Here is a 27,076-nt window from a genome sequence, read left to right on the forward strand (position 1 = left end):
AGATATGTTTAAATTAGAAAGTCTATATTTTAGGTTTCACTTCTCCCAAACCTGGCTTTAACTCATAATCTAATGATTACTAGAAAAATAAAAGTCCCACTACTCATGGCCTAGTGAGGCTAAGAATGTCCTGATCTCTACCTCAAGTGAAAGAAAGACTCTAGTAAATAATTACAGAAGAAAGATACCTCACCCAACCTAGAGCCTCAGAAAGGGTTTCCTGAATACTAATTAATAGGGAGCCAAAATTATCTCCATAATTACACCGTCAATACATTCTTATTTCAACAGATTTTAAGATAAGTGTGAGAATAATGCTTCTGATTTTCATTAAGTGCTTATCATGCACTGGTGCCATCTGGTGGACATTTTAAAACTTAAAGCTAAAAGTATTATTTAAAAGAGTTTGGGGCTTTCTCCTCTAACTTAAATAAAAAGAAAGTAGAAAAATACCTTTTATTATTTTGCAACATACTTTATCTTATAGTTTCTATAACTTGGGGACCAATGCATTAATTCACTCCCACGAGGTTCTATTAACCTAATTCAGGTCACTTGCAACACAGCCACATCTCATCTTTATCCAGATTTATGAATGGGTTAAGTTACCACATTATATGTAAGATAAGTACTTGCAGTGATGTTGCAAAGCAAATTCAGATGAAATGGGCAACAGCAGAGCATAGTGTTTGTCCATATCTTTAAACCTGCTTCAATTCATCCAACAGTTTTTAGTGAGAAGACTTTTATTTATTCAGAAAATCTAAATTATAGATATCAGTGGTCCTGCTTGAACAAGATCCAGAGGAGCACAAACCTTGAGAAAGAATTTCTTGTTATAACTACATCAAAGTTAAATACTTCTGTTTAATGAAGGATATTATTTGCAAATTTAACAACTAATAAAATGAGTGAAGATATTTGCAATTTCTGAAACCAGTAAGTGCTATTATAAGACATTTCATCAAATCAACACAAGACAGAAAAATCAAAGAAAGAAGAATATAAATAAGCACTGACCAAAAGGGATATGACTGGATATTCAGCATGTTATCAAATAAATATAATTAAAATGAGATATCACTTTACACCTATCAGGTTTGCAAAAAATTATTTAGAAACACCTGATACTAGCAAGTAAGTGCTAGTGAAAAGTGTGAGGAAACAAAAGCCTCAAGTATTGCTGACAAGAAAGAAATCTGACAGTACTTAAGTATGCATATATCCCACAGCCCAACAATCACATTTCTGGGTATATTAGTTACCTATTGCTGTGCAACAAATTACCCAAGATTATTATCTCAAAGTTTCTGTGGGTCAGGAATCCAGATGTGGTTTAGTCAGGTGCCTGAGTAGGGTCTCTCAAAAGGTCACAATCAAGAGTCAGCTGGGGCCGCAGTTACCTCAAGGGTAACTTGGGAAGCATCTGCTTCCAAGCTCACTCACAAAGCTGTTGCCAGATCTCAGAGGCTTGTTGGCTGTTGGTCAGAGACTTAAGTTCCCTGCTACATGGACCTCTCCACAGGGTGGTTCCTAACATAGCAACTTGCTTCCCCCAAAGAAGAGAGAATGAGAAATGGCAAGTAAGACAGAAGTCACAGGTCTTTAAAAATCTAATCTTGGAAGTGACATCTCATCACAATTGCCAGATGCTATTCACTAGAAGAGAATTGCTAGGGTCAGTCCACATGAAAGGGGAGGAGATTAAACAAGGTGTGAATATTAGGAGGCAGGGATCATTGGGAGCTATTTTTGAGGCTGCCTGCCACACTGGATATATACCACAGAAACTCTCAACAGATCAATATAAAGTAAATAAAACAGGGATGAAGCTGCTCATTGCAGTATTGTATGCAAGATAACTGCAGGCAACTTAAATGCCCATCTATGGGAAAACAGATGAGAAGAGAAAGGGTGATAAATGTATATGGTAGAATATCATGCAACAAAAAATAGTGAACCAAATTTATATACAGCAACATGGATCCATTTCAGAAACCTAATGCTAAGTGTAAAAAAGTAATAAAGAATAAAAATTTTAGCACAACAGCATTTATTTAAATTTAACCCATGAATAACATTACATATTGGGTGGGCCAAAAAGTGCCTTTGGTTTTTAAGTAAAAATAAAAGACTTCATTTTCACCAAGAACTTCATTGAACAACGTATTCACCCTTTTATTCCACTACCTTCTGCCGTTTTTCAGGCAACTTCATAATTCCATCTTCCCAAAACTTTTTATCTTTTTGAGCAAAGAACTCTTCCAGGTGCCTTTTACAGTCTTCCAGGGAATTGACATTCTTTCTATTAAGAGAATTTTGTAAAGACCAAAATAAATGGAAATCCGAAGGTGCAATGTCTGGTGAATACGGCGGATGAATCAACTTCCCAGCCAAGCTGTAACAGTTTTTGCCTGGTCATCAAAGAAACATGTGGTCTTGCGTTATCTTGATGGAAGATTATGCGTTTCCTGTTGACTAATTCCGGACGCTTTTCATTGAGTGCTGCTTTCAGTTGGTCTAATTGGGAGCAGTACTTGTTAGAATTAATTGTTTGATTTTCTGGAAGGAGCTCGCAATAGAGGACTGCCTTCCAACCCTACCATATACACATCACCTTCTTGGGATGAAGACCGGCCTTTGGTGGGGTTGGTGGTGGTTCATTTCGCTTGCCCCACGATCTCTTCCGTTCCACATTATTGTACAGTATCCACTTTTCATTGCCCGTCACAATTTATTTTAAAAACAGAACGTTTTCATTACGTTTAAGTAGAGAACCACATGCAGAAATATGGTCAAGGAGGTTTTCTTTGCGTAACTTACGTGGAACCCAAACATCAAAGTGATGAACATAACCAAGCTGGTGCAAATGATTTTCAACGCTTGATTTGGATATTTTGAGTATGTCGGCTATCTCCCGCATGGTATAACACTGATTGTTCTCAATTAATGTCTCGATTTGATCGCTATCAACTTCAACTGGTCTACCCGACCATGGAGCATCATCCAGCGGGAAATCTCCAGCACGGAACCTGGCAAACCACATTTGACATGTTCGATCAGTCACAGCACTGTCTCCGTACACTGCAGAAATCTTTTTTTGCGTTTCAGCTGCACTTTTACCTTTCTTGAAATAATAAAGCATAATATGCCAAAAATGTTGCTTTTATCCATCTTCAGTATTAAAATGGCTACACAAAAATTCACCAATTTTGGTCTTTTTTTTTAAAGGCACGCTAATGATGACAGCTGTCGCATACAATCTAACAAAATTGTTTTGAATGAAGTTAAAGACAAAGTGCTACTAGAGCCATCTTACAGAAAAAACCTAATAAACCTTTTTGCCAGCCCAATCTCTTTCAAGAATTTCAATGTATCTATATAAAAGTATGGGAGGTAGACATACATGGCATAAGTGACAACGGGAAAAAGGAATGGCATGATGCATTGCATGAACAAAAATCAACATGCTATGAAATGAATAAAATCAACTTAATTCTGTAGATCTAAAGGCATTAAAAACAAAGCCCCAAAGACAAGGAATAAAATGAATGCATCCCTCCAACTGCTGTGCTCAAGCCCCCAAGTTCTCCTTCCTAGAGACACAGTTACTGATTATAGAAGATATGTGCATATACATAGTCTTTGCACAGGTTAGTTACCTGTTATATTTCATCCCACCTACCCTTCTATATGCTACTCTGAACATCTGGGGCTGGGAAACATCAAACTATAGTTCTAAGTTCTCTTGCCAGGTAGCTTCCTGTTAGACACTGAAGGGAACTGAGGAAGCTGAAGAAAGAGAAAGGCCCTGGCTCCCAATGTGTGACCGTTGCTGGCAGACACTCTTGCTGCTATGGAAATGGATTCCAGATGAGCAGCCAGGGCAGAAGCAGCAGCCTTTGGTTAAGTGACACCTCTTCAGCAGATCCAGGCCTGCCTCTGTGCCTTCAAGAGTACAGCAGCAGGTCAACACAAGGGCGGCAGCATCTGCACTTCTATCTCTGGGTATCATCCCTTCATCTTCCTTTTTACTGCTCCAGGCCCACTTGTTTTCCTTTTTGCACTTCCAGCCCCTTTATGTGAGTAGAGACAGTACAGACCATCTGAAAAATACTGCATTTCTATTACCCTCACAATAATAGGACACCACAATTTTAAACAACAGAATTCCCATTTTACAGATAAGTAGATTGAGTCAAAGAAGGGAAGTACTTGCCTGAGGATCACAGCTGGGATCTGAACTCAGGACATTTGGCTCTTGAGCCTATGCACTTAACTATATTCTGCACTTCCTTTCACACACATATAAGTAGAGTAAAACTGTATTACCATATGATGTCATATAAAAAAAGAAAATGTGACTGTACGGTAAAGACAGCTGAGTATCACCTGTGCGCCTTTTATTTTGTATCCTCATACCTTAGAAAAAGGAAAATATGAAAAAGCAGTTATACAATAAAGGATATGACTGACCTCCCTTCCTTCTTGATACATTCATTCATATGCTTGGGGTAAATATGGTTCCATATTTCATACTACAGGTCTGATGCTCAACTTTCCATGGTTTAGTCAGTGGGAAGCACCAGACTGGGTGAACATATTATCAGACCCGTAACTCATGTTAGATTGTTTTGCATCATAAACTATTTTTTTAAAATAACTAAAAGAAGTACTAAGACAAATCATATCACAATCTTTAAAATTCTTTTTTAAAAAAAGCATTTCTATTTTTTTGCTTGCACTGGAAATTCTCAAATCACAGAACAATGGGGAAATTTGTATAGGACATTGGTGATGTTAACATCACTGAATTAGATTAGAGTCCAAAGCTAGGGGCTGTTAGATGATTTTATTCTCAAACCAGTAAGCCTCAATCCAACTCCTGTGAACTTCAGTTTAGTCCCAAATATGTGACAGAAAGGGGTCATGTTACTGTGAACATTTACAGCTTTGAACATTCCTAATGGAAAGAAAACTGCTTTTAGTTTCCTAACACAAAGGTCTCCCTAGATTGCCAAAACTGAAAATTGCTAGTCCTCTGTCAGTTGCCTTCTGCCTCATAAAATGTAGACCCTCTCTTCTCTTTTCCCTTACTTAATATCCTCCTCTTTCCTTTTGCTAATATCAGCAATAACAATGGGTCCTTTTGTGGGACTCCTATAAATTCCACTTGACAGAACTGAATAAACACACACACATACACACATGCACCCTCTCTTCTGTCACATTAACTTTTCTCTAAGGAACATCTTAGATTATCAGAAATGAATAACTTGCCAATAAAATGTATCAATATTCACTTAAATTTCTTTCAAATTAATCATTTATTTTTTATTATGATTTATTATTTGATAATAAGGAAAAATTTTTTCCTCTAATATTAGCTCTTACACATGGCAATGCCTTTAATTCCCCTTTTAATTCTGAAATAACAACAAAAAAAATGTACAGGGAGGTCCTGTGTATTCTCCACCTATCCTCCCACCAGGGTAACACCTTGCATAACTAGAATACAGGACCAAACCAGGAAACTGACGCTGAGACAATCCACAGAGCTTATTCAGATCTTATTAGTTTTACAAGCATGTGTATGTGTATCTGTCTGCCTGTCTGTGCAATTTTATCACCTGTGTAGTTTCATGTGATCATCACCACAGTCAAACCTCAGAACTGTTCCATCCTCAAAAACCTCCCTTGTGCTACCCGGTTATAGCCACACCCAACCTCCACACACACACCCATCCCTAAACCCTGGCAATCACTAAGCCATTTTCTATCTATAAATTTGTTGTTTCAAGAATGTTATATAAATGGAATGACACAATATATAACCTTTTGAGATAGACTCTTTTCACTCAGCATAATTCCCTTGAGATTCATCCAAGTTATGTGTATCAAGAGTTCATTCCTTTTTGATGAATAATATCCCATGGTATGAATGTACAAGTTTGTTTATAAGCAATTTTTAAATTTTCTAAAAAATACTTTTTTCCTAACAAAATCTTACATGAAAACCAAATACCTAAATAAAAGTGAAGCTGCTTGCCTGAAGCAGAGTTGGGAACAAATGGAGCTAGGTCTTCTTGGCCTCCCCCATCTGCCCAAGGTACCATTATTTAAACCAGTAAAGCCTATAATACAGACAAAAAGGAGAATGCATGGGAATGAACCCAATAAAATTTTTGTACTTGTTCATAACAGTGAAAGCAGCAGTAAACGCCAGGCTGCTTTAAGGGACTCTACAGGAGTATATCCACTATCATCTTAACTTTAACCCTATCCAATGAATGGGGGAAGGGAGATTGGCTATTTCTACAATCAGAGAAGGTATCCACTGACAACTACTTAATGAATTTTAAAGATGAAGAGACTATCAGTTAGCTATTGCCAATGATACTACATAAGAAACCACCCCAAAACTCAAAGGCTTAACAACTAATCATTTATTCTTACACTCGGGGTTGTTTAGAGTGACACTGCTTCAAATGTTCCATTCTGAGCCCAGATGAGGCAGTGACTATCCAGGACATTTCTTCTCGTGGTGAAGGCAGAAAGACAGGAACACAAATGCAAATAAGCAAAGGCATTTTAATCTTCTTACCATATCCACTAACACCCCACTGCCAAAGCAAGTCACACAGCCAAATCCAAAGTTAAGGGACAAAGAAATACACTCCACCACCATAAGGACTGGGGCAATATAAGGCTATTGATTACTTACAGAGGAATTAGGAATTGTGACCAACAATTCAATCTACCACACTCAGAAGATTTGCTATCTCCCAAAATATATTTCCTCCATTTGAATGTGCCTTTGCTTAAGTCCCTAACAAAAATGAAAATACTCTCAGGAGTAACACTTTACTCCATAACTATTTATTCTATCCCTTACTATGAATATCAAACCATTTCCTATGAAAAGAAGAAAACGCAAACATGACTAGGGAAGGCAGAGTAACGGACTGGGGGAACAACCCCAAACTTTCTGCAAATTACAAATTTACCTAGGATCAGAGTCTATCTATTCTCACAAAATAAAAGGCAAAATGCCACAGAAATAGTCACAGATGTAGAAAACAAACTTATGGTTACCAGGAGGGAAGGCTGGGTGGGGGGGGGGATAAATTGGGAAATTGGGACTGACATATACACACTACTATATATAAAACAGATAACTAATAAGGACCTACTGTATAGCACAGGGAACTCTACTCAATACTCTAATGGCATATATATATATGAAAAGAATCTAAAAAAGAGTGGATATGTGTATATGTATAACTGATTCACTTTGCTGTACAGCAGAAACTAACACAGCATTGTAAACCAACTATTCTCCAATAAAAATAAAAAGGAAAAATGCCAAAATGGAACTCTACAATCAGAACACATATTTTTAAGATCCTCTCAGAAACACAGAATTCCACATTCCAGACTATTCAGAGTGTCACCAACCCAGTCTCTCAACACTCCGTGGAGACTTCTATAGCATTTGTTTATGCTGACACTCTACAACCCAAATGAACACTGATTTATCTCAGCCTCTGTCAAGTAGTCAGCACATCAACATTATTCTGATCCAAATGCATAAACACAGGAAAACTACCAGACATATTTCATACTTCTTGAATACTTCCCAAGAGTTTATCGTTCTGATTACAAGCTACCTTCCTTGCATAGGTCATTTGTACTTCTCTGTCCACATGATCATTTACAAATATCATTTGTGCTATTATATACAATAAAGTACCCTAAAGTAAGAAAACTATTTACTGTGTGTTACACTGAACAGTTGGTGTTAATACTACAACATACGACTTCTGTGGTTAATTAATTATAATTAGCACTACTCACATAAAATTTACCAAGCTTAGAATTAGATGCAGGTTTTGTTTCTATTAAGTAAAATGAAGTTTTGACCAACATGAACAACTCTCCCTACAAATCCCACTTACTGCCTCTCTAACGCCAGTAAGATCTGCTTGATTTCTTATTTCATGCCAGACTCGTAAGGAATTATTTAAAACAAAACCATACCCATTTTTCAAAATATTGACTTCAGTCAAATCATACTACTACCTACATATTTGAGGACTTATGCATTATATTTGTGTTGCCTTAAGGAAACGCAGTCTAGTTAGAGAGAAAGACAAATACACATAAAAATAGTAATGATAACTCAGGAGGCATATAAAAACTAACCAGACAGTAACTGCTACAGAAGTTCAGCAAACAGATCACTGTGGACTGGGCCTCACCTACTTAAGCAGAAAATATTAAGTGAAAAGAGAAACATGTCAATATCAAGAATGGTAAGACTGTAAAAGAGACACTCCTAAAAATTCTACCACATGGAAAGCATCTTTCTGGAAAGGATTTTTGTAATGTGTCCTGAGATTCATACATGCTCTTTGACAGTAATTTCACTCCTAAGAAAATGAGCAAAATGGACAGATTTTTATAAGAAAAGGAAAAAAATGAAAAACACCTGGCAACGACCAACTTTAGAAATTGGATAATTAAATGCTGGCACATCAGTCTACCAATTGTCTAATGCCACAACAATGCTATGAGGTGAACACAAACCTTCAGGGGCATATAAGTTTACTACTCACGTGTCGGGTTAGTCAGGGGTCAGCTCAGCAGTTCTGCTGATCTTAGCTGGGCTTGCTCAATGTCTGAGGGTTGGCTGGCTTCATACAGGGCAATGGAGCAACTTGGTCTGTGCCACCTGTATCTCTTCCTCCAACACTCAACCAGGCATGTTTTCACAGTTAAGACAGAGGTGCAAGTCCTCCTGAGCCTTACACTCAGAACTTCCACCTCATTCTAATCACCAAAACCCAGAGAAGAGTATAAGGGCACTACAAAGTTACATCTGGGGTCAACAAACTATAGGCTACAGGCAAAATGTGACCTACTGCTTTTTTTTTTTTTTTTTGGGGTACGCGGGCCTCACCGTTGTGGCCTCTCTCGTTGCGGAGCACAGGCCCCGGACGCGCAGGCTCAGCGGCCATGGCTCACGGGCCCAGCCGCTCCGCGGCATGTGGGATCTTCCCGGACCAGGGCATGAACCCGTGTCCCAAACCCGTGTCCCCTGCATCAGCAGGCAGACTCTCAACCACTGTGCCACCAGGGAAGCCCCTGCCTTTTTTTTAAAATAAAGTTTTATTAGAATATAGACACTTCCTTTCATTTACATATTTTCTATGGATCTTTCAGGCTACAACAGCATAATAGTTGTGACAGAGACCATATAACCTGAAAATCCTTAAATGTTTATTATTTAGTCTTATCGTAAAATTACAGTAAAGGGAATGGACACAGTGAAGAGTAAAGAATTGGGGCTATTTCTGCAATCTACCAGTGGAATATTGTTTTATTATTAAATACCTTTTAAAAAATTTAACGGTTTAGAAAAGGTTTATAAAATAATGTTAATGAGAAAAGAAGGTACAAAAATAAACAGGCAGTATGATCTCACCTCTACATAATCATATATAAGTAAATTACATATATTATCTATAAATAATTCATATACATATATTATCTTCATATATATTTTTAAAGGCAAGCCACAAATAAAGAATATATTTTCAAAACAGGTATCTGATAAAGGACCTGTATCCAAAATACACAAAGAACTCTTAAAACTCAATAAAGATATAATTAACACTGCTGTATGTTATATATGAAAGTTGTTAAGAGTAAATCCTAAGAGTTCTCATCACAAGGAAAAATATTTTTTTCTATTTCTTTAATTCTGTATCTATGAGATAATCAGTGTTCAATAAACTTACTGTGATAATCATTTCATGATGTATATCATTATGTTTTATACCTTAAATATATATGGTGCTGCATGTCAATTATATCTCAGTAAAACTGAAAGAAAAAAAACTCAATTTAAAAATGGGTCACCAGGGCTTCCCTGGTGGCGCAGTGGTTAAGAATCTGCCTGCCAATGCAGGGGACACGGGTTCGAGCCCTGGTCCAGGAAGATCCCACATGCCGTGGAGTAACAGCCCGTGCGCCACAACTACTGAGCCTGCGCTCTAGAGTCCACGAGCCACAACTACTGAAGCCCGCGCACCTAGAGCCGAAGCTCCGCAAGAGAAGCCACCGCAATGAGAAGCCCGCGCACCGCAACGAAGAGTAGCCCCCACTCCCCGCAACTAGAGAAAGCCGCAGACAGCAACAAAGACCCAATGCAGCCAAAAATAATTAATTTAAAAATGATAATAAAAAAAATAAAAATGGGCTGCCAGACAAAGACAAATATACGATATCCTTTATATGTAGAATCCAAAACAAAAATGATACAAGTGAACTTATATACAAAACAGAAATAGACCCACAGACACAGAAAACAAACAAGGTTACCAAAGGGAAAGGGGAGGGCATAAAATAGGAGTTTGTTATTAACATATACACACACTACTATATATAAAATAGATAACCAACAAGGATCTACTGTATAGCACAGGGAACTATACTCAGTATTTTGTAATAACCTATAAGGGAAAAGAATCTGAAAAACATAGGTATATGTGTATGTGTAACTGAATCACTTTGCTGTACACCTGAAACTAACACAACATTGTAAATCAACTATACTTCAATTAAAAAAAAAAGGCCAAAGATCTGAACAGGGTTTCCCTGGTGGCGCAGTGGTTGAGAGTCCGCCTGCTGATGCAGGGGACACAGGTTCGTGCCCTGGTCTGGGAAGATCCCACATGCCGCGGAGCAGCTGGGCCAGTGAGCCATGGCTGCTGAGCCTGCGCGTCTGAAGCCTGTGCTCCGCAACGGGAGAGGCCACAACAGTGAGAGGCCCACGTACCGCAAAAAAAAAAAAAAAAAAAATCTGGACACCTCATTATAGAACATATACAGATGGCAATTAAGTATATGAAAAGATGCTAATCATCCTTTGTCAACAGGGATTACAAATTACAACAATGAAATACCACTATGCACCTATTAGAATAGCTAAAATCAAAAAAGCTAACAATACAAAGCAACAGGAACTCTTACACATTGCTGGTGGGAATGTAGAATGGCACAGCCACTTTGGAAGACAGTTTGATAGTCTCTTCCAAAGCTAAACATAGTGTTACCATAAGAGCCATCAATATGTCCCTAGGTATTCAACCAATTGATGTGAAAACCTTTATCAACACAAAAACCTGCATATGGAAGTTTATAACAGATTTATTAATCATCACCAAAAGCTTGAAATAACCAAGATATGTTTTGACACGTGAACGAATAAACAAAGTATGGTACACCTATACCATGGAATATTACTCAACAATAAAAATAAATGCATTAACAAGCCACAAAAGATAGAATAACATTAAAGGCATATTGCTAAGTGAAAGAAGGCAGTATGAAAGGTTACATATCATATAATATGTATATATGATATGTATATATGATATGTATATCACATGTATGACACTGGAAAAGACTAAACTATAGAGATAGTAAAACGATTAGTGGTTGCCAAGGGTATGGGGTTCATGATGAATAGGTGAAGTACAGGGGACTTTTAGGACAGTAAAACATCTGTATGATACTGTAATGGTGAATACAAGACATGATGCATTTGTCAAAACCCATGTAACTTTATAGCACAAAATGAACCTTAACCTAATCCATGCAAATTAAAAAAAATCATTTAGGAGGTTAGGGGATTAAATGCAGACTGTGACAAGAGATTCCAACTGTATTACAAATATATAAAAACAACCTCACTGAAGGAGGTGGGGCAGGTTTATTTAGGTCACTAAATAACTCTGGAAATGACTGCAGTCTGTAAGACTAAAGGCAAAAGGAACTGCACATAAGCACTTACTGTAATAAATAATGTTGTAATGGGCAGAGGTTAACAATTCTGATACAGCTATACATGTATACCAGAATTGAATAATTAAGTAAATGAATGGCAGATGACAGGGACCAGGGTTTCTATTTATTTATTTATTTATTTATTTATTTATTTTACTATTGGAGTGGGAGTTTACAGATAAACGAGGGAAGTTAGACTGATCCATGATGTAATGAATTAAGAGTTGGAGACAGTATGAACTCATGTTTAGCTTAATGTAGCTAGAGATGGGTACATATAGAAATACTTATAAATATGTGTAAATACATAGGTTAGTATAAAAGCATTTTTTTCAGCCTGTCAGCTAAGAGGGCCTAAAAGAAATGACACACAGGAGCAACAAGCATTCCTTGTGCCTAGACATTGGTTTCTAAAACCATTCTCCAATAAATGGAAGCAGAATTTCTTGGCAAAATGGCTGATTCTAAGGTAGTAAATATACAAAATGACTCTGTAGTGCCATAATTATGGTGGCAGAGAATAAGGAAATGCAAAGGTGAATGTGAAGGGAGAGGGAGACAAGGGGAGAGGAGGGGTGTAGGGAAGAGGGAAGGGTAAGAGAGGAGAGGGAAGGAGGAGGAGGAAGAGGAAGGGGAGGAAAAGAAAAAAGAAAATCTACATACACAAGCCCAATAGGGTTATGTCAAAGGAGCACAGGAGCCAACCAAAAGAGCTCCAAGTGACCAAAGCTAGAACAATTCAAAGAGCAAAGTAAAATAGTATTAGCTAATAACCCAAAATATAAAATAAGTACTCACGAGTCCATGTTGCTTTAAATAAATGATTGAACAAACTAGTACAGCTGTCCCTCAGAGTCTGCAGGGGATTAGTTCCAGGACCCTCCATAAGTACCAAAATCTGAAGATGCTCAAGCCCCTTATGTAAAAGGGCACAGTATTTGCATATTGGACACACCCCGCTATATACTTCAAATCATCTCTAGATTACTTAAAATACCTAATATAATATAAATGCTATGTAAATAGTTGCAAATACAATGTAAATAGTTGCTGGCATTTGGCAAATTCAAGTTTTGCTTTTTTTGGAACTTACTGGAACTTTTGTCCCAAATACTTTTTTAAAATTGAAGTATAGTTGATTTACAATGTTAATTTCTATTGTACAGCAACTGATTCAATTATACACGTATATACACTCTTTTTTTCCCCAAATATTTTTAATCTGAGGTTGGTTAAATCAGTGGATGCAGAACCCAAAGATATGGAGGGATGACTGCAAATGGGAAAAAAGAGACACATCTCCCATATAGAGGAATTCAAAATAATTTATGTAGATATCTCACCCTCAAGAAAAAGCAGCATGACTCACTACTTCGTAGGTATGGAGTGTGCATAGTGACTTCCTTCCAAAGTGTACATTATGCAAAGGGGAAAAATAAGAGTAACTCTACAGTGGAGAAACCTGACAAACACTATCTCAGTCAGGTGACCATGACCAACATCAACAGTGATAAATCATGCTAACAGTATATACCCTTGATATAATGTCATGGAAATAGCACTTTGCATGTGGTCTTCCTCCCAATAACCCATAATCCCATTCTTATCACGAGAAAAACATCAGACAAACCTCAATAGTGGGGCATCCTACAAAATCTGTGCCCAGTACTCCTCAAAGCTGTTAAGTTCATCAAAAAAAAGAAATTCAGAGAAATTGCCCCTGCCAAGAGGAGCCTAAGGAAACAGGACAACCAAATGTAACATGGTATCCTGGATAGGATTTCAGAAAAAAACAAGTACATTACATAAGAACTAAGGAAATCAAATCAACTATGGACTTAGCTAATAACAATATATCAATATTGGCTTATTAAGCGTAACAAAGTATATAAAATGTTAAAATGTAAAATGTTAAAAACAGGAGAAGCTGGGTTTGATATACTCAGTACTATCTTCTCACTTTTTCTGAAGATCTGAAACTATTAAAAATTAAAGTCTATTAAAAAAGAAAAAACAGCCAAGTGTTAAATGATAGATCTCTCTCTACTGGAAATATGGGCAATTTATGATTTGTCTTTATAGTTCTCTGTGCCATACACATTTTCTAGAATAAGCTCTATGTTGGCTCTAAAACATATAAGCATACAAGATTTGTTTGCTCAACTTAAATACTAAACACTAGAACTCTGATTATAAATTTTAAAAGCAGATACTATTTATTGAATAATTACAACTTGTTGCATACTGATTGTGCTAAGAATTTTTTTTTTTTTTTTTTTGCAGGACGCGGGCCTCTCACTGTTGTGGCCTCTCCCGCTGTGGAGCACAGGCTCCGGACGCACAGGCTCAGCGGCCATGGCTAACGGGCCCAGCCACTCCACGGCATGTGGGATCTTCCCAGCCCGGGGCATGAACCCATGTCCCCTGCATTGGCAGGCGGAATCTCAACCACTGTGCCACCAGGGAAGCCCTGCTAAGAATTTTATCAATACTCCGTGAACACTACTATTCCGTTTTAAAAGAACACCACTGTGCCTTTTTAAAAGATAAGGAACTAGAGGTTCAGAAATTTTAGGCCACAGATGGCAGATAAGCTGACTTCAAACATGCTTTTATTTTTAGATAATATAGCTTCCCTAGAATTACTCATTCACTAGTGCCATATATTATCTTAAAGTACTTCACAACAACACTATGAAGTCAGTTTTAAATAACCGTATTTATGTGAAACTGTGTTAGAAGAAAAATGTGACAGGCACCATTGCAGTGCCGACTCCACCAAAAACAAAACAAAACCTCCATCAGATAAAACAATGGGTTTAGGTCCTGATAAACCCATCATAAATTGAAAATATCATTAAGTTGAAAATGCATTTAAATACACCTAACCTATCGAACATCACAGACTAGCCTAGCCTACCTTAATGTTCATAATACTTAATTATGGACAAAATCATCTAACACAAAGCCTATTTTATAATAAAGTGTTGAACATCTCATGTAATTTAATGAACACTGTACTGAAAGTGAAAAACAGAACGGTTATATGTGTACAGAATGACCGTAAGTACCTTGACTGTTTACTCCCTAATGGCACTGGGACCTATGCTCTCTGCCACTGACCAACATCACAAGAGAGTATCGTACTGCATATTCCTAGCCTGGGAAAAGATCAAAATTCAAGGACTGCCCTGGTGGTCCGGTGGTTAAGACCCCGTGTTTGCACTGCAGGGAGCGTGGGTTCAATCCCTGGTCGGGGAACTAAGATCCTGCTTGCCGCGTAGCACGGCCAAAGGAGGAAAAAAAGAAAGAGGAAAAAAGAGAGAGAAAAAAGAAAAGATAAAAATTCGAAGTATGGTTTCTATTGAATGCATGTCATTTTCACACCATGGTAAAGGTGAAAAATCCTAAGTTGAACTATCGTAAGTCAGTGAGCAACTGTACAAGCAGCACTGCTACAGAAACACAGTGACTGCCAAACCTACTTCTAATAACTTTAAAATATTTAGATCTTGTTTTACCAGTTCTTTCAAAATGTATCAAATCAATTATTCTCCTTACACTACTGTTAAGTTCAAAGAGATATTGAGACTGATTTCTTGCCTTCATCAAGGCTCACCACCCTACTGCTCAAGCTATTTTAACATGTGACAGAATTGATAAACTGAGAATGAATAGCCTATATCTGTTTCTTATGATGCTATTTCATGATTCTTAATTCACAGGCTGACTCAACTAAGGCTGGCTTATTTTTAAGAAAATTGGTCTATTTTTAGGAAAATTGGTCCCATCATGAAAATAAGCCAAGAGGAGACTGCACACGTGTCCTGAACAAGGGAAATCCAAAACCTACTCAAAGAGTTACATTATCAGCATCCATGAATAAACTCAAATATATGGAGAAGAACCTGGCAAAAGGACACAGGAGCCACACTGATGGGGCACCCACTAGCCAATTCTGGGATAATGTGAGCAACAAAAGAAAAGATTAACGAAAAGAAAACAATCTGATTTTTAAAAGTAGGCAAAGGTTTTGAACGGCCATTTTACCAGTGAAGATATACGGATAACAAGCATATGAAAAGATGCTCAACATGATAAGCCATTAGGGAAATGTAAATTAAAACCACAAAGGACACAACCAACCACCTATTAGGATGGTTTTTAAAAAATGACAACATCAAGTGGTGGTGAGGATGCACAGTTACTGAGATGCTGATACACTTCTGGTGGGAAAGCAAAAAGGCACGAACCACTTGGAAAACAGTTAAATATACAAATACTATAAGGATCCAACAATCGCATCCCTAGTTATTTATCCAAATAAAATGAAACCTGTATACAAATATTCAAAGCAGCTTTACTCCTAATCATCAAAACCTGGAAATTCAAATGTGCCTCGCCAGAGGAATGAATAAAATGTGGTACATCCATACAATGCAATATTATTCAAAATAAAAAGTAAAAAACTCTTGATATATACCACACCTTAGATGAATCTCAAGTGTACCACGCTAAGTGAAAAAAACTACACTCAAATGGTCACATACTGTATGACTGCATTTACATATTTTGGAAAAAGCAAACCATGAGGTTAGAAAACAGATTGGAAGTTGGCAGGAGTTAAGGATGGGTGAAGGGTTTGAAAACAAAGGGAATTTAGGGGGACTGGGGAGGATGATAGAATTTTTTTGTATTTTAATTGTAGTGGTGATTACATGAATATACACATGTTAAAATTCAAAGAACTGTAAATCAAAGCATAAGCTTCACCATCTATAAGTTAATGAATTTAAAAAGAAAAATCAAGTTAAAATAACAATTGCAAAGGATTAAATCCTTTAATCCCTTCAAACAGAAAACCAACTAATATAACCCAAAAACATTTGGGAACATCTGGACTAATCGACAGCATACGTCTCCTGATGCAATGCATTGAGAATTTAGCATTACGTCTGGGGAAGTCCTGCTAAAAGGGCTTAACATAAATTTAATCAAGAGGAAAGTCAGACAAGCCTAAGCTGAGGTCACTCTATAAAACAACTGGTTTGGACTCTTCAAAAATGTCAATTACGGGCTTCCCTGGTGGCGCAGTGGTTGAGAGTTCGCCTGCCGATGCAGGGGACACGGGTTTGTGCCCCGGTCCAGGAAGATCCCACATGCCGTATAGCGGCTGGGCCCGTGAGCCGTGGCCGCTGAGCCTGCATGTCCGGAGCCTGTGCTCCGCAGTGGGAGAGGCCACAACAGTGAGAGGCCCGCGTACGATAAAAAAAAAAAAAAAAAAAAAAAAAAAAAATGTCAGTTACATTAAAAAAAATCAGGAATGGATCCAGATGAAAGAAGTCTAAAGACATAAGAGAACCCAATGCAACATACAATCTTAGATATTTATTTTTTCCATAAAAGACTTTATGGTTGGGATAACTGACAAAATCTCAATGTGGTCCATCAATTGGATAACAGTATTGTGTCAATGTTAATTTTCTGATTTTGATCATTACACTGTGATTATGTAAGAAAATTCCTTGTTTTGGAGGGGAAAAACCAAATATTTAGGGGGGGTTACTCTTAAATGGCTCAGGAAAAAAATAATTAAAAAAAGGAAGAAAGAATATAAGGTTATGTTCACGTTTGGCAAATCCGAGCAAAGGGTATCAAGGAATTCTCCGTACTATTTTGCAACTTTTGTCTGAAATTATGTCAAAATTAAAAATAAATTACTTTTTAAAGTAAACGTCCTCTGGGCTAAAAATAACAGATCAAGTTATCTAAAGGATGGGAATCGGACTTCTCTGGTGGCATCCAGAGAAGAATCCACCTGCCAGGTTTGATCCCTGGTCCGGGAAGATCCCACATGTTGCGGAGCAGCTAAGCCCGTGCGCCACAACTACTGAGCCTGAGCTCTAGAGCCCAGAAGCCACAATTACTGAGCCCGTGCATATAGAGCCCGTGCTCCACAACAAGAGAAGCCATCGCAATGAGAAGCCCACGCACCGCAACGAAGAGCAGCCCCCGCTCGCCGCCACTAGAGAAAGCCCGCGTGCAGCAATGAACCCAACGCAGCCAAAAATAAGTAAAATAAATAAACTTATTTTAAAAAAAATAAAGGATGGGACTCAACATGAACACATTTACTAAAATTTTAAGAGTCATGGGAAAGCTCCTGGCACTTACTCAGAACTGATCAGAGAAGTGTGCTCTAGCACAAAGTCTGGAATTCTGGGTTCCACTGTGGCAAGGAATTAGCTTGATGCTGTTAAACATCTAACCACACAAGCAACTCTCTCCCCTCAATTGTTTCCTTGCTCATCAAGTGCCTCTTGCCAATAAAACAGCAGCTTCAAATGCAGATTTGGCCACAAAAAAATAATCAATCATACTGACTTAGAATATTTATAAATTGGGTTATAAATCAGGTTCCTGTTATTCTGATTAATACCAGCATCCTCAAGTTGTATCAACTCTGGGGCATAAGCCTGGAAATTATCCTCTAAAATGGTAGATTTATCAAGGCTATATAACTGTGTGCACTCTTGGCTAACAGCTTTTCTTTTAGCTATACTCCTTCATCTTGTCACAGCCTTCTTTCAACCAACAGATTTCATTACTCATAAAGACACAACATGAAAACAAGAAAGACTAAATAAGGTTAGTGAGAAATTACATTTTTCAGTGGGAAAGTCATATGACAATACTTAAATAACATTAATTCTACTTCAGAAACCTGCATGAAATTTAAATATGACACCCACATAATCACTTCAAGGACACAAAAAAGGGGGAGAACGTTTTTATTTTCATGCTTTTTAAAGTCTTGACATAGAAGAGGTAAACACAGACCACGGGTAAAAACTTTAAATATGCAGACAGAAGCCACTTTAGAAAGCACAGGCCTTTATTCAAAACTTCAGAATTAGGGAGTCTGATCTTAAAAAAAGGAAAATGCTCCATTCAGCACTTACTCAATTTCCTTATATAGTGGTATGTATAGAATTTATGAATTAGCGCTTAGTAAGTCTGATCTTGCTTATAGAAATAGGATCTTAATACTTCATTTTCAGAACACTTTAAAACCCAAGCCAATGTTTATCCTTCAAGGATGTGGAAGGCATTCCTCATTCAAATCTGATTCGTGGTTTTATAAAGCATGAAGATCATTTTCATTACTTCATCAACTATATGCTGGATTCTAATATTCTTTTTGATAGTGATGTGTTCAGTGATAGAAACTTATAAAAAGAGAATTCCTTCTCAATTTGTAAACCAAAATTTTAAAAGTAAAATCCCTGAAGTGATAGGAAGACATTTTTATGACATAAGTAGCTACTTCACTAAGCTGCTGGCACAAGCCAAAACAACAAAGGTACAAATTGTTATTTAACCTTTAAATACTGTTTGCTACAAATCTACAAATATTTTAAATATACTTTCTTCTTCAATGAAAATTAAGATAATCTCCAGCTTAACAGCTTCTGAAGATGTAAATATTACAAATAAAAAAGACAGCTCTCCTACTGAATGTCCAACAATAAACTGAACCCCAAGTTTTCTATCCCAAAGACATAAAAATGATCTAAAGTGGACTAAGTGCATGGCAAGTTCTTATTAAAAATGATTCTTCATATGCTCTTCTACTAAAGCAATCAATATAAAAAGAATATGAAAGCTTGTTTTCTGCTTGAAGATTTAGGTAACCTCCAAGGAATCAGAACTTGTGAGCTTTTAAACCCAGAGCTATAGTATGTGAAAATACTAGTGTCTGATAAAAAAGCAAACCAATAAAATTCCATATGTAAAATGGCCTAAATATCAGTAATAATTACATTCTGCATTTTTTTATCTAAAACTTCAAAGCCATCAACCTTTATCAGTGCTTCAAGTGAACAATCAAAATAGTCATATTCAGGTTTAAAACTAAATTTCTCTTCTCTCAATATGAAGGCATAGACAGAATAGACAGTAAAAATTATTTTGTCCAACATCCTGAGCCTACGGATGTGGAAACCATCTACAACATGATCTCATTATGTCATCATCGATTCACCTTCTTCACCAGTAGCATCTTGGGAAATGTGAAGGTCTTCAAGCATCTCCGCCAGACTAATTCGAGGTGCTCCTTCATCATCTGTGTCACCTTCCACAGGAATAGTTGAATCTAAGAAAAAAAAACAAAGAGGATTTCAAATACAACTATGGAAATATACAAATATATTTGTATAGGGGTCAGCAAATTAAGGAAGGGATCATGCTAGGATGCAAATGATATCAAATGTGGTATAGGAAACAACATTTTAATAAGTTTTACTGTTGTGCAAGTTTGGGATTTTTTTTGGGGGGGGTAAATGTTTACAGTAGTTTTAAAGACACATGACAAAAGTCATTTATGGAATCAGAGTTTAAGATACCAAAATACTCATACTGGGTTAATATATTTATTTACAGAAGCTACAACTTAAATCAAATACTCCTAATTCACCAACCTCTATAAATGTTCACATTTTTTCTAATTGCCTCATCTTCTTCAAGATCTTCAAGGAAATCTTGGTATTGCCTATAGAAGGGTAAAGAAACATTTAAGTATTTCACCTTTACCAAGAAAGTATGAAGTTAATGTTTTCTTCATCTTCAGCATTATAAGTGTGTTCCAAGTATTAAAATCTTTAAAAATAGTAACTGAAGGTCAAGTATGGATGTTAATTAAATACTAACAGGTTTTTAAAAATTCTTTTCTTTCAAAATTACATTATTAAAAAAAAAACACACCTGAATATAGGTGACATTAAATATAAGACAATAACAAGACCCCTTCATACTTTACCCTCCCCCCAAAAAAATGTATGGCCAAGTTGAAATACACACACTTTAAGACTATAGATGAAATAGTCAAATATGTACTTACAATATCTACTTAACATTATATACTTATATATACGTATTTTAAATTATACTATGAGATTATATTTTAGAAATATTGCTGTTTCCCACTCACATTTCATGACACAACTTTTATTTAAACTTAATGTCATCATTAAGGCCACTTTTCCAATCATCCAATAAACTTTTCTAGAACACAGTATCTTCATTTCTCCTTAAGTTGTATGAAAAACAGCATATTTGATATCAATGTGGTATTTTCTTTTTATACTAAATCATAAGTAATACTTTGCTATTTGTGATATCCACAAGGTAATTGCTCATTATGTTTTCAAATAAATCATCAATAATAACACTGCAATTGTCAGGTCATAACCCAGGAAATAATAACTAAATCTGTGTTAAATGTCATTACATCTGTTCATACTGATCCAAACAACATATTGATAAGAACAGAAAATTAATATTGAGTGCAAGGAGCAAGTGTGTGGTGACTATTTCTTTATGATAAAAAAAAAACCCATAAAGATTTATCATAAGAATTTCCTTTGAGACAACATATAAAATATAAAGAAAGTGGGACCTTTCATCATCTGTATCCATGTTTTCTCTATCTCTTGCAAGCTCTTTGAGTTTCCAGTTTCTACGACGCTGACGTTTGGTACGGTCATAGCTCTTCTTGATTAACACCTAAAAGTAAGAGAAATATTTGCGAAGTTACAAAAAATGGGAACTAGGTAACAGGACCTCAAAATCCAACAAAATTTTTAAAATGAAAGCTTATGGGAATGCCAGGAAGACACTAAACTAATGACAGTGGTTATACCTTAAGGGAAAGGAGTAGGGATCAAGAAGTGGTGTCAAGAGAACTTTTAACATTTTTATTAATGTACTTAATATTTTATGAGAATTCATTTAGCCATTATTTGTATAACTGTTAAAATTTACTAACTGAAATTTTCCAGTGACTGAAAATTAAAATTTTTTATACCAAAAATTTCGTTTCTGGCGGGTTTTTTTCTTCCTTTACACCAAAGTTCCGTTTCCAGCTACCATTCACATAAATCACTCTGAAACATTATTACAGGCAGACATTTTTCTCCCTTTCATTCCTACTAATAAGCACTTACAGAATTATATATATATATTTTCACAACTGTATATCCTAGAACAATTTAATAAAGTGTGGAATAAATGAAAATAACTTTATAATACAAAATCTATGTAAGACCATTTGATCTTCTCTTATGACCTTTTTGAAAAATACCTATTTAGAATTATACCGAAACCATGCTCCTATTTCCTAATTTATTAATTAATAAAAGCACAACTGGGTGGTGAGGAGGGGAGCCTTTCTTATACCATGACTTTATTTTTGCCCACAGCTAAAGAGATCAATGTTTATTTTAAAAGATTAAGTAAAGCAAACAGGAGATAGGGTCTTTCACATTCACTGTTACTCAGGATTCTGATAAACTCATGTTAGAATTTAACAGATGTTTTTCAGAAGTAACATTCTTTCTCTAAGACCTAACACTGTGAAGATTATTTTCAACTACAATTATATTCAAAACTGAATGATGGTTTTAACTCTAAATGCCTTCTTAACAATACATGGAATAAGCTGAGCCTAAAAGAATGAACAGGGATAAATTCTAAAGGTCATAATTTTTAGCTGCAAATTTATTTTTACTCTAAAGATACTATCAAGTATTTTGACAGAATGAAAATTTGATTATAAGAGCAACCAAAAAACTCAATAAATCTTGGATTTTATCCACTAAGAATAATTATCTTAAATGAAGGTTTTGCTATTATACCTTAACTGCAATTTCAAAAGAAACCTCTAAATTGATTACTTTCAAAAATGTGAACTCATGCATCTTACTCATAAGAGTTACATCAATCGTCTTCAACACATGAAAAAGAGGAAAATCTAAAGCCTTACCACATCTGGGACTCTATCTGATTTCATTTTGTTGACATGCTCATCATTTAAGTTACAGTTGGCCAAATCAAACCTGAAATGAAAACAATGAAACACTTAATGACAAAAACACTTACTCTTTCCATGTAACTTTTTATTTTATAGATGATCACCTAACAGTTCCTCCTAAGATCAAACATTTAATACGCTTTCCCACTTTAGAAGTTTTGCAGTGTACTATACAGTGAACAGGCTTCTACAGACCTGGTAAAGATAATAATGCACTCTATCTCTCAGTTTCACATGTCATCCATTATTGTCCACCTTACTATACTCTTGTAAAAGAAGCAAAACAGACTTATATATCAGTCTAACATTAGGATTCAGTTACATGGTTCCATTCAGTTTATAGACAACAAAAACAAAACACCCCTCATTCTCTAGTAAAAGGAACTGAAACCCTAAGAGCAAAAATAACGTTTAAGGCATGCTTATAAGCTCTGCATCAGAATGGACTATCCTATGCCTATAAAGATCCTTTACATATATAGCTGCCATATTTTAAAAGTGAAATATTTTAACAACAGCATATGCATAATAAAAAACTACCTGCTCCCCCCAAAAACTACAAACATAATCTAATCATACTACTTCAGGGTTCAATTACTCAAAATCATGGAATAACTATGGGTTTCTGTCCAATCAATAATTTCATTTAGTTATCAATAATAAAGTGAGCTATATGGCTCCTAAGAACTCTTAAATTCTTTTTAAGATAAACAACTTTATTTTAGATAGCTTTGCTGGCTCCCAGAGAAAATCTGCAATGCTAGTCGGCAGTTTAAAATAATATAAAATCATACAAACCCCAACACCAGGTCTCCAGGATTTAGAAGATGTCCCAAATGAGTGCGACAAAAATACTGTTTATCTGTATTCATTTCAGATGTTTTCTGTACCCAGACTTCCCCGAGGGTATGCTTAACAGGAAAGAAAATGAACTCTTCAATAATCTAGGCATAACTTAAAAAGCATCTCATAGAATAGTTAAATACAATGTTGATTTTGGTTTTCTGATTTTCGTTTTAAAGACAGAAATTGTTTTATTTTCCAGATCTCTGAAACACTGTCAAAATTAACAGATTACTGAATTATGAGTACAGAAAAAGACTCATAAGTAATTCATAAAATAAATATTTTTGTTAAGATTTTATTCAAGGCTTTTATAAAACATTAACATTGTCACCTAAAAACAGACACATGTAGAATTTTCAAAAGAAATGTTCTCACAGGGAGATGGGCCAACACAGACTGAGCAAAAAGAATAACTAAAAAAGTAGGGGAATCTTAAATCCAGAAAATATCTTCAGCAACCCCTTGTTTTACACATAAGGTTAAAAAAAACAGCCTTCAGAGAAAATAATCTAGCAATCCAAGCAGCACCACTACCACCACAACAGAACCCAAATCTTCATCAGTTTTTTGAATGTCTACTATTTTGAGGTATAACTTTTTTTTTAACTACCATGGAAACATCATCTGAAGTTTGAACTTTTAAAGCAGAAAACCATTAATGTCCCTTTCCAACATGGAATTTTACAAGCAATTGTAACTGACATTTCCAACTTCCCGGCTGAATGAAGTATAGCACATGCCAATACCTTTTACTAACAAAAACAGAACCAAGTAAAATGGGATCAAGAGCAAAATACTAAGAATTATAGATAGAATTAAGGAATCTCAAAGAGGTGAAAAGAAGAGGTAGAGAGAGGGGAAGAAACTGAAATAACAGACAGGTCCCAGATTTAGGAAAAAACTGGAAAAAAAAATCGAATTACCAGGGAAACACTAAATTCTAGCTAAATGCATTTTTTGAAAGCAAAGAAAGTAGCTTGTTTTTTGGGGGTTTTTTTTTGCGGTACACAGGCCTCTCACTGTTGTGGCCTCTCCCGTTGCGGAGCACAGGCTCCGGATGCGCAGGCCCAGCGGCCATGGCTCACGGGCCCAGCCGCTCCGCGGCATGTGGGATCTTCCTGGACCAGGGCACGAACCCGCGTCCCCTGCATCGGCAGGCGGACTCTCAACCACTGTGCCACCAGGGAAGCCCAAGAAAGTAGTTTTATATATGCCTGAGGGGAAGTGGTGGTGCTTAAATGATAAACATTTCTTTTTTTTTTTATAACTTTATTAATTTGTTTTTACTTTTGGCTGTATTGGGTCTTTGTTGCTGCTCATGGGCTTTCTCTAGTTGAGGCAAGCGGACGCTACTCTTTGTTGTGGTGCACGGGCTTCTCATTGTCTTGGCTTCTCTTGTTGCAGAGCACAGGCTCTAGAGCGCAGGCTCAGTTGCTCCGCAGCATGTGGGATCTTCCTGGGCCAGGGCTCGAACCCGTGTCCCCTGCATTGGCAGGCAGATTCTTAACCACTGTGCCACCAGGGAAACCTTAAACGTTTGTTCTTAATCATATCATCAAATTTTTTATTTTAAAAATATGAAAAGTAATTCTTCCATTCCCATTGATTTTCTCAAGTTACTGGAAGTTATTTTTGTCTCAAGACACAATATTACCTCAATAGAAATAGCACTCAATAGAAATGAGCACTGCTACTATACAGTTTGGGGGGCCTCTAAATACTATTTTATAGTAGAAGAAATCAGACTTACATCCTTGAAGAAACACCTGATTTCAGATATGGGGTAGGAATTATGTGATTTTGTGATTTTGGAACACCGAAATGTTGTGGTGTTGTCCCACCAAGTAAGGATGCTTTCAAAGACTAGGAAAGTCATGTCAAAAGAACAAAGGAATAGACCTATATCTATTAAAGAAATTGAGTCAATAATTAGTAATCTTCCAAAATAGAAAGCACCAGGCCCTGATGGCACTGGTGAATTCTAGCAAACATTTAAGGTAGAAATTATACCATTCCTCTAGAATCTTTTCCCAAAGGCAGAAACAGAGGGAATACTTCCTAACTCATTTACAAGATCAACATTACCTTATAACCAATACCAGACAAAGACATTACAAGGAAAGCAATCTACAGACCAATCTCTCATGAACACAGATTCAAAACTCCTCAACAAAACATAAAAGAACTGTACACCATTACCAAGTGGGATTTAACCCATGTATGCAAGGCTGGTTCAACATGTGAAAATCAAATTAATGTAGCCCATTAATCAAATCAACAGGTTAAAAAGGAAAAAAAAATCACATGATATCAATAAAGAAAAAGCATTTGACAAAATCCAACACCCATTCACGATAAAGAAAACCTCTCAGTAAACTAGAAATAGAGGGGAACTTCTGCTACCTGATAAAGCATATCTATTAAAAAAAACCTTAAACCTAACATTATACTTAATGGTGAGAAACTTGCAGCTTTCCCACTAAGATCAGGTACAAGGCAAGAATGTTCCCTCTCACTACTCATTTTCAATATCCTACTGGAAACCCTAGCTAATACAAAAGATAAGAAAAGGAAATGAAAGGTATATATAAATTGGAAAGGTAAAAATAAACTTATCTTTGCAGATGACATGGTCATCTACATACAAAATGTAAACGGACCAAAGAGCTCCCGGAATATAGCAAGGTTATAGGATACAAGGTTATGAACGAAAGTCACTTTCCTATATACCAACATAAAAAAGTGGAATTTGAATTTTAAAAATACCGTTTACATTAGCACCCCCCCAAAAATGAAATACTTAGGTGTATTTCATTAACAAAATATGTATAAGATCTGTATGAGGAAAACTACAAAACTCTGATGAACAAAATCAAAGAACTAAAACAGAGAGATGTTCCATGTTCATGGACAGGAAAACTCAATATTGTCAAGATGTAAGTTCTGCCCAACTTGACCTACAGATTCATGCAATTCCAATCAAAATCCCAACAAGTTTAGCCACAGAGGCATAATATACAGCATAAGGAATATGGTCAGTAATACTGTAGTAACTTTGTATGGAGACAGATGGTAACTAGACTTATCATGGTGATCATTTCATAATGCATGAAAATATCAAATCACTTGTGTAGTACACCTGAAAATAACATACTGTTGTATGTTAACTATGTTTCAATTTAAAAAAATTTCCAATAAGGTATTTTGTGGATATCGACAACTGCTTTTAAAGTTATACCAAGACAAAAGATCCTGAACAGTCAACACAATTTTAAAGGAGAAGAACAAAGTTGTAGGACTGACACTACCCAACTTGAAGACTTACTATAATGCTACAGTAATCATGACAGTGTGGTACTGACAAAAGAATAAACAAATATTATACATCAGTGGAACAAAATAAGAGAGCCCAGAAATATACCCAAATAAATACAGTCAACTGATCTTTGACAAGGGACCCAAATAAATACAGTCAACTGATCTTTGACAATGGAACAAAGACAGTCT

The 27,076-nt window shown here is 36.2% G+C and overlaps 1 protein-coding gene across 2 annotated transcripts in view; it reads right to left on the reverse strand.

Annotated features, from left to right (window-relative positions):
* Window positions 1–27,076, reverse strand: part of NMD3 (NMD3 ribosome export adaptor) — a 75,309-nt gene that overhangs the window by 16,368 nt on the left and 31,865 nt on the right. The window contains exons 12-16 of one of the 2 annotated variants that reach the window (XM_029215085.1): window positions 23,522–23,634; window positions 22,676–22,748; window positions 21,311–21,417; window positions 20,334–20,404; window positions 19,898–20,008 (exon numbers count right to left, since the gene is read on the reverse strand). In XM_029215085.1, the coding sequence (XP_029070918.1) occupies window positions 19,898–20,008; window positions 20,334–20,404; window positions 21,311–21,417; window positions 22,676–22,748; window positions 23,522–23,634 (475 nt within the window). Of the gene's footprint in view, window positions 1–18,627; window positions 20,009–20,333; window positions 20,405–21,310; window positions 21,418–22,675; window positions 22,749–23,521; window positions 23,635–27,076 lie in introns of those variants that run through there. The other variant, XM_029215086.1, reaches the window with a different exon arrangement.

The sequence above is a fragment of the Monodon monoceros genome, unplaced genomic scaffold (genome assembly GCF_005190385.1).
Source record: "Monodon monoceros isolate NGI ecotype Baffin Bay Population unplaced genomic scaffold, NGI_Narwhal_1 Super_Scaffold_11, whole genome shotgun sequence".
Taxonomy (NCBI): domain Eukaryota; kingdom Metazoa; phylum Chordata; class Mammalia; order Artiodactyla; family Monodontidae; genus Monodon; species Monodon monoceros.